Here is a 9646-nt window from a genome sequence, read left to right as displayed (position 1 = left end):
TAAACGTACAAGAACTCGAAAAACAAACATAGAAATAATAATTATGCGAAAAAAGTCGCGCATAAATACTTAACAAGCAAACCAAGACGAATCAAAACTAATGATAAGTTTGTATGAAACCTTGAAATGCATGAATTTCAATTTGTAATAAACCAGAAAAATGATGATTTGGAAATCACCACACATTTGAAAAATTGCAATTCATGCATTTTGGGACTTCTATATGAATATTGTGGGTATACTATGTAAATGCCTACGATTTTTATGTAACATGTTAACATTAAACGAAAGACCACAACTCCTTCTTACAAAGCAATCCAATTCCCCAATACAATCCAGTTCCCAGATCCCCCCAAATATTCCCAAATCCCCAATACGATCAACAAAGAGATTGAAAATTTTCAAAAATTCAACTGGCGGCATCGTTTTGGACATAAATGGAGCGACAGAGAGGTGAGTCGCGCTTGTTTCAGCTTACTGGAAACTCCCAGAGCTCTCGAGATAAAAAGTAAATCACCTCGACGTGGTGGCAAGATGACTCATTCACGCGCTGTTTGTTTGGTATTTGTGATTTCATTTAAACATTTCGACTAAATAAACACTTACGTATGCATAGCTACCTACCATACCTACCACCACCTATATATTATCTATTCATAGACGATTCGCCGAACGCGTCTTAAGCGTGTGAGACAAAGAGGCACAGAAAACCACGAAACGTGTCTTACATCACCTTCGAAACGGCAACAGCGGATACGAAATACAAAAAGGTTTTATAAGAAAACGGCCGATGTCGCAAAACAAAACTGGATTTACAGACAAACTTGGAGTTGGCTTAGCGCCGAGTGTGGCTGTCTGCCTATGAAATACACACAGAAATAAATATACATATTACTTGTGTACTCGTGCAGTAAACGCTGCCAAGGCAGCCAGAAATGCTAGATACTATGCAAACCGCATAAATACAGATTAACACAGTTGTATATTCCGCCATATATGCACATATATTTATATATATATGTACTTGTATGTATAGTATGTGGACACACACGTGTCAGTAATTAAAGCTTCTTTGGGCATTGTCATGTTGATTAGGTTGTTGTTTCCAAAAATAATTGTACACTGCACAAAAGAACGGCATTGAAAGCTCCCTTTTTCAAAATTTACCTCAGATCCGATCTGTTCGAAACAATAAGATTAATCGCTATTCGTTCATCTTTTTCGAAGCAAACTAGTCTCTCAGTTTTAATCGTGCCAAAAATATATATGAGCTCGTTCAACTATACTATATAGTTGCTAAAAATAATTATCCACTTACTCGTATGGGATAGCACTTCAGATTCTACGCTATAATTACTTACTTCATTTAATCAGTTAGGCATAAAGCATAAAGTAGTATCTCTGTTTTAATCGTGCTAACTACTCGTATTGCTAAAAATGCTTTACTAACTCTTTACTCTACTATCTGAAACTGGTTCTTAACATACTTAGTATGTCTCAGTTTTAATTGTGCTAACTATATACATATGTAGAATCGGTGAATTATGTGTGTGTACTATATAGTTGCCATTGGAACACAACCCACTGGAAATTTTATTCTGATGTAAGGTTGTCTTCATATTCATTTGAACTTTGATTTGAAGTACCAAGAATTAAAAGATTAGATTAATAATTTAATTTGAAAATATAATAATTTATTAAACAATTATAATTATGTTTGCTGTTAAATTGTGTTTTTTTGTTGTTCTTCCGTTTTAATTCGTTAGCCAGTATAATATATAAAATTTGATTATAATATAAGGTAATTGTTTAAGTGCATCTTACTTAGGTTCGACTTCTGATGATTTTCGTTCACCTAATAATTAATTATACAGTAATAAATTTTTAATATATATTTTTAATCTCTTAATTTAATAATGTACCTTTCTTTCTTTTTAAATTGCTTTGTATCTCTAAATTTGAACATTCAATAATAATGTAACACTGAGGAGAAGAATATGTTTTGCAAGTCATTTAATGTATTTTTTTATTAGAATATAAAAGCAGATATCTTTTGTTTTAGTCATTCCTATATTTTTCAAGTTTCTCTGTCTTTAGTTATAGATATGTCGGAATCACAGGTAAAATACGTGTGTATATAGCTCTGGTCACGAACTTATGTGCTTATATATGCCTGATTCTGCACTGAAACCGAAGACGTCATGCTGACAAGTGTAATTTTTATGCAAAATGCGTCAAAATATAGCGATGTATTTTAAATGTTATATCAGTAATAACAATTCCCAACAGCTTGAGAAATAATACTCAGACTTAAGTTGGAAATTGGTGAAAGAAAGACTCTTGGTAAACATAACGAATACAGACAACTAAGATTCTACAATGGCGTCCACTAAGTAGTTTCATGAAATCCTAGTCTTATTGCCAAGTAATTTAAAGAGGATAGGAATAATAAAAATCTTTACAATATGCATTCAAAAATTACCATCTTATTTGTTCCGGCAATACCAGAAATTTGTAAATATTAGTTCTGTATCTAAATGAGTAATCTTGCTGGAATTTTGAGACCGCTTGTACACATATGTATTTGTTGATAGCCTTAGCCATTTACGTCAGAGATAACTAAAATTGTTTACACTTTAGGCTGATCTCATATATATAATTTGACTGAAGTGTTCAACTTTAACACTAAATACTCGTACATATGTATGTCTATTGTAGTGGTCAAAGAGGATGGGTATATGATTGCTAAATCTGTCGTAAATCTGTTTATTTTTGAAGAGCGATATTTCCAGAAGTGTCGTGCATTCTTGGCTGTTGGGCGCGCTGTGGAAAAATCCAATGTGCAAGTGCTCGATTGCGAATGTGTATTTATTTCTATAGGAAAAATACTTTTTAAGCTGTTTTACTCGTATGCCATATTATAGAAGATATTATAATTTATGTAAGAGGTATGCGTGGCAGAGTCTGCTTTTCTAGGGCGATGATCAACATTTAATCAGTCCTCCCACTGTATGACTGTATGAACATCGATATTCCCGTAACCAAAACAACTGGGCCCAAGAAACTTGGCATGTAGATTTGTTCCAGCAATATGTAGATCAAGTTTATTTATATATAGCATTAAAATGTTCTTTAGTAGCCATAGAAAGAAATCATTATAAATACGACATTTTTTTGTTTATTACCAAAGCATAACCAAATGAGTCATTATTCGTTTTTTCATTTCGTTTTTTTTATGAAATGCTTAAGTCTTATCAGGATCGGATCACTATAGCATGTACATAGCTGCCAGGCTTTAAAAAGTCTTTGTTTTCTTATAAAATAACTGATATGGGTGCTAAGGAGTTTGTTCCAATAACTACAAATTATTCTACGAATCAGGGAGTTGTTGGTCTCTTGCCCTTTACAGAAAATTCATTTCACTAACAGCAGAATATTAAACTTTTTGGTCGCCTTATCATTTCGTAAAATATGTTATTGTTGATTTTTCATAATGATTAACAACACTCCATCAATATTCCTTACGAAAAAATGTTTATTGCTGCATTTAAACGAAAACTGCGAATTTATTAAATCAGCCAAGCAATTTTATATAAAAATTCAATTTATGTAAATGGAATTTTTTTGGCTGCTTTGCCTTTTCAGCGAATTTATCGAACCATATTCGAACGAATACAGAGAGCCCTTCTAAAAGCTAATTCTCATAAGTTGCTCGTAACAATCGGCATAATGCTGCATGTACTTATTCGTAAATACATAAGTATGTACGAACATTGTATAATGTCTGTATGTATGTATATACATATATAAATAAATACTTATGTATGTATGTGTGTATATATGTACGTAGATAGGAGTCTAACATTTTTCCACTTGGCTTGCTTTTATGCTGACCCAAGTCCCCTCCTCGCCCTCCCCTCGCGAATGGTTCGAGCCACCACACTCCTGCAAATATACTATATACTTGCAGAGAGAAGTGTACATATAAGCATTTATAGATGTGTGCGTGTGTGTGTGTGTTTGTCGGTTTTGCTGCGAACGCGTAAACAAAATTGTTGTTCTTGTTGTTGTTGTTGCTGTTTCTGTTGCTGCTTTTCTTCTTTTATGGCGCTGTGCTTGCGATAATTGCAGTCAACAAAGCGGTCGGTCGAGCGTCGGCCAACTTGCGAATGTTTGCTTCGCTGCCGCCTATCTCTCCGTCTCTGTCTTTTAGCTGAACACGCCGAGTCTATCCGTCTGTTCGTCTGTCCGTTCGCCCCATCCACACACACACCCCCCACACAGTACTTGTCTAGTGAAACTAAACGAACTAGACGACGAGCCATGTTGATTTCAGCTAAAAACTAAAAACAAGAAAACAACAACTACAGCAACCACATGAACATCGTGCTTATTTCGTTACTTCGAATCGCTGATTCCCTTTTATTTTATTTTCATTATTTCAAAGGGCGAACGACAAGTTTCGTAATTTTTATTTTTAAAATTCCAATTCCAATTATTATTTGATTCTACATGAGTCGAGAACCGTTCTTAACCTAGATATTATTGTAATTTGATAAGATTTCTCCTTCTTAGGCTTTTCTAGCTTATAAGATGCTTTCTATAATTATTATACCCTGTACCCGTAGGGTAAAAAGGGTATATTAGGTTTGTGCAAAGTATGTAACATACAGAAGGAAGCATCTCCGACCCCATAAAGTATATATATTCTGAATCAGCATGACGAGAGAAATCGATCTAGACATGTCCGTCCGTCTGTCCGTCCGTCTGTCCGTCTGTCCGTCTGGATGAACGCGAGGATCTCAGAAACTATAAAAGCTAGAATAACCAAAGTTGGCATCCAGATTCTCCTAGGTCCGAGTAAGGACGAGTTTATTTTTTTTTTTTTAATTTTCCCCCCCCTTCCCCCGCTACAGAATTTCGTCAATAGCGTCCACATTTCAAATGCTACCTCAACCAAACTTTGCACACATAATTTATATATAATTGTCTACTGTTGTTTAAAATTTAATCGAATTCGGTCAATTTTGTGAAAAGTTATTAGCGAAACAAATTCTCTACAGTACAACCCCCACAAACTGCAGCAACGAGTTCGCTCTTCTTCTTCCTCTTTTTGCTGCTGCTATGGGCGCATATAACTCAGTGACGGAAGTTTACCTGGGTACAGGGTATTACACTGTCGGGCTTGCTCGACTGTAGCGTTCTCTCTTGTTTTTATATATTTTCCTCCTATGTCGAAAGTCAATGTTTGTTGACATAAATAAATAAATAAAAAATTAAATGCTTAGTGGTTAATTTCAACAGCGAATTATTTCTGTAATCCGTGGTTGATATTTATTTATTTATTTTAAAAATTAACAATTAACGATTTATTTCTATAATCCGTGGTTGATATTTATTTATTTATTTTAGAAATTAACAAATTATGCAGTCGATATAAGGTGTTTTATATAACATTACAATAAAGGTATAAAATAATATAGATAGAAGAGATAGACGAAGAAGAGAAGAATTTCGAAACAAATGTATCGCAAAAGTTTAAGAAAAACTCACCTTAAACGAATTGTTTAAATATTCATGGGCATGAATTGGATTTATATGTATATCTACAAAAATATAATAGCATTTTTAAATAATTAAAAAATAAACCCAGCTTCGTATGGGGCGCGCAAAATGACGTTGAAAATGAAACGGCAACGTAAGCAGAAGAGTATAAAAAAATAAGCGCGCCTGGTTAGACGCTTCTACGCAATTGTATCTGAAAGATATTTTCGTATGTGCCACACACGCAAGCACACACAAACATACACACACTCACACACACGCACATACATACTTTTATTGAGGTATGTATGTATGTGTATTTAGGCTGCGTTGTCGTTCACATTTTACAAGTTTGTGCGTTGGTCTCTCCCCAAGAGTCGTCGTCGTCGTCGCCGCCTCAGTCTCCGCTCGCCCCTCGCCATTCCGCACACGCAAAATGTTGAACAAAAATATAAAAATAAGTTTCGCCTGACGTTCAGATACAAAAGCATGGCTATGGCTGTGTGTGTGTGTGTGTGTATGTGTTTACTGGCACGTATTACAGACAGGCTCGCATGCAAAACAACAACGACGACGTCAACAACGTCAACGGTTTTTGTTTTTTTCTCCAAGCTGTGTGGAATATGTACAAACACACACACACTCTCACGTACATATGTATATAAATATGTACATATACATATATAACGTTTTTAATATTTTCGCTGCGCAATTTCTACGATTGATCCCCTTTCCATGCCTGTTTGCGTTTGACAGTCGACGATGATGGTCTCTATACCCTGCATCCGAAGGCTAAAAGGGTATCATAGAAAGCATAAGCCTCCAATCTATGTATGAACAAAGCGGAGGGAGGCCTGACAGAACCATTATATGGTATAACAGATAATCAGCATGACCAGACGAATCGGTATTGATGTGTCCGTATGTTCGTCCGTATGAACTGCGAGAACTTTTGAGCCATAAGAGCTAGGCACACCAAACTTACTATATAGACTTGTCTTATCCATTGGCACAGCAAGTTTATGACAATCTACATGTACCCCTATTATTTAATATAGCTGCCATAGGAATAGTTATGATAAGTTAAGATAACAACTGGCTTATGTTATATTTTGTACTTATGGGGCTTGTATACTATATGTACTATATTTCATCTGAAAATTCATCAAAATAGCCGATTTTGACTATATCATATAGCTGCCATAGGAACGACCGGTGCAAATATCAATCGCAGTACCAACTAATTTATGGTTTATAAAGATATACTCAGAAAATGTGGTCTCAATAGGCTTTATATTCAGCCTCACCACAATCAAAAGTTACATAAAAATTGGCTCAGAAATGATTGGCATAACAAAGGGCTTAGGGTATTCAAGAGTCGGGCCTCGATTGCTTCCTCCTTTGATTTGATACACACTCCAGGCACACAATATACATACATATTTACTACATGGTATATATTTGTGGCATGTTTTTATTGATAGCGCTCGCACACCTTATCTTTCTGTATTTCTTGTAGGCACACGCACTCAAAAAACACAGTCTAATCAAAGCAAACATCGTGCTATACTATATACAAGTATATAGTGTAGAGTATATATCGGTATATATGTACATACAGTGCCTATAGGTTTATTGAAAAATGATTAAATAAATGAATGTGCATTTAAGATAATTTAAATAAGATTAATATTTCTATACACAAAATATTCTCTAAGGTCCCATACCAAACACTTAACTGATGGGATTCTTTGTTATCTAAAGTCATCTTATACTAAGCACTTTATTAAGATGATCTATTAACCAGTCTGACATGCCCTGCCACCGACCTGGCTTGTTCTAATTACTGGTTAGACTTAATATTATGATTATGTACCTTAATAGTAGTTAACCTATTTAAGCAATGTTGGAACTGTGGGCTCTGTGAGTCTAAAGCTCTCTGGCCAAAAGCCTGATGGACAAAAGTCAACAAAGATCAGTTTTTAGGACTTTCCTTTTTGTGTAAACAGCACGAAATTTGTGTGCAAATTAATTTCAAGTCTGACCACAGCTTTAGAAAACCTCGTTCATTCAATTGAGCCGTGATTCACTGAGACAATTTACTCATAAACATGCAATAGTAATACTACTTATAAATACTTGTATATATAGTGTTTGTTCCCATACATCACTTCTTCTAACTAACAATTATTTATACTTGTAGTTAGCTCTAAACGCCGACATTTGTTGTTAGTCGAACGCATGTCTACTAAAAAAGGGAACTTATCATATCAGTTGTTGTTTTTGAATGGCTTCCCCACTTGAGTGTAAACTTTCGCTAATTTGTTTGATTTATGACAGGAAACCTATTAGACCTGGTAATGTGCGCTTCGTTAAGTTTCCAACTAGTACTGGTCTGGCTTCAAATTCAAATTGCTTTGGGTTTCTCAGACAACAAACCATAAAACTTCAAAGCACTTTGAAGTACATATGTACACGAAAATTTATTTATATATGTACATGCGATATACTCGTATACAATATCTCATAAAACACCTGCATTTAAGTGACTCTTTGTGAATATTTTTTGTCGGCAAACAAACAAACTAAATTGTTCATTTATTTATTTATTTTTATAAAAACAATATTTAGCATCTGCGTTTCAATGTCTCAGCGTTCAAAAATAAATACAAACAATGACTGTTGGCATTTGGCGCTTCTAAAAGACTTTGGAAAACGTTCAGAGACATGAATGCCAAAAAATATAAACACGGATATAAATATGGCCCAGTTGCTAATTTAAATATTAAAATATTTGCGCCTAAATGTCTAGTTTATTATTTACATTTTATACAAGTGCATATTAGTATGTATAGTAGAGTTGTTATTGAATCAAATTAATGAAAATTTTGTATAAAATTCGAGAACCCCCCCTTGGCACCAACAAATTAAGTGCATTTTTTAAAAATTAAATACATTTACTTGTATGTATTTCTGAAGCCCTTCCCTGCATGATGAATTTGTGTTTTTGTGAATAATTACAAAATGATTCGGTTTATGGATCAGCAATGAAATGATTCAACCAAATGATTTGATTTCAAATAATGCCTTCCTCAGCGCTATATAGGTATACTTGTACAAGTATATAGTTAGTAGTGCTATGTAGTTAGTCACCCTTTGGGCTAGCAACAAATTGTAATCTGTGAAGAGCGGCCCTCAACCAGTGGACAATATTCGCAGTTATCAGCCCATTCGAGTGACCCGACCTACTATAATCGTAGAGATAAGCGACAAATGATATAGTAGTGGTGTGATCTGATTTTCCATTCATTGAAAGCCGCTCAGTCCGGTGCTATCTGGCATTCGTTCAAGATGTTCTTCCATCCAGCTTGGCTCGTGCTCTGCATCTTCACGGCGGCACAGGCATGTAGGGGAATGTTTTCAGGGAGCACTAAAATGTTTCTTAAGTTCGATTTCTAATTTTTGACAGCTGGCGGAGGCGAACGTTTTGTTTCACTTCTCGCTGAACTTCCATGTGAAGGATGGCGAGGATTCGCTGATAAATAAAACAATTGCTGTGGACAATAATAAACTATCTGTGGAGGACAGCGAACAGACGACGGTGGGAGCCGTGCCGGCCTGGACGGAGGAGCGCCAAGACACCGAAGCCGCTCTGGAGAAGCTGCGAAGGACGAAGGCGGCGATGCAAAAGCTGAATACAGAGCTGTCGCCGCTGGTGGGGCGTAGCGACGATTTGGCGGCCAAGTTGAAGCAAACTCTGCACTATATCAATAAAGTGGATGCGGCGATTGAGACTGGAAATTTCGGAGAGTATCTGGAGCCATTGCGCAACTTTGTAGTGTTGGTTAACAGACTGGGTGCCCCCAGCGCAGCAGGCGGTGTGCGGTCTCTGGAATATGTGATCCTGAAATTGGCTCTCGAGAAATATGAACTATTGAGTCTGCAGGAGGAAATTTCGAGCTATTTGTTGCAGGCCGAAGCCATTTGGGCTAGATATATGAGTACAAAGACCATTATGTCGGAAACATAATGTTTGAATTTAGATTTACGCTCAATATTCTGTAGAAAATCGAACAATTAAACGAAACAACAACCCCTCAAA

At 35.7% G+C, this 9646-nt stretch overlaps 1 protein-coding gene across 1 annotated transcript; it reads left to right on the top strand.

Moving 5' to 3' along the window:
• Nucleotides 1-8874: 8874 nt before the first annotated feature.
• Nucleotides 8875-9646, top strand: LOC115624183. The gene is made up of 2 exons (XM_030518779.1): nt 8875-8946; nt 9014-9646. Exons 1-2 carry the CDS (start codon nt 8896-8898, stop codon nt 9572-9574), a joined length of 612 nt encoding a protein of 203 aa, XP_030374639.1. The 5' UTR covers nt 8875-8895; the 3' UTR covers nt 9575-9646.

The sequence above is a fragment of the Scaptodrosophila lebanonensis genome, unplaced genomic scaffold (genome assembly GCF_003285725.1).
Source record: "Scaptodrosophila lebanonensis strain 11010-0011.00,11010-0021.00 unplaced genomic scaffold, SlebRS2 tig00000053-arrow-pilon, whole genome shotgun sequence".
NCBI lineage: Eukaryota > Metazoa > Arthropoda > Insecta > Diptera > Drosophilidae > Scaptodrosophila > Scaptodrosophila lebanonensis.
This window is presented reverse-complemented; position numbering and strand designations above follow the sequence as displayed.

Bases quoted from the DNA above. Each gene is read 5' to 3' on its own strand.
- LOC115624183 (XM_030518779.1), top strand. From the start codon at position 8,896: ATGTTCTTCCATCCAGCTTGGCTCGTGCTCTGCATCTTCACGGCGGCA. The intron at 8,947-9,013 runs GCATGTAGGGGA...AATTTTTGACAG, and splicing joins GCATCTTCACGGCGGCACAG to CTGGCGGAGGCGAACGTTTT.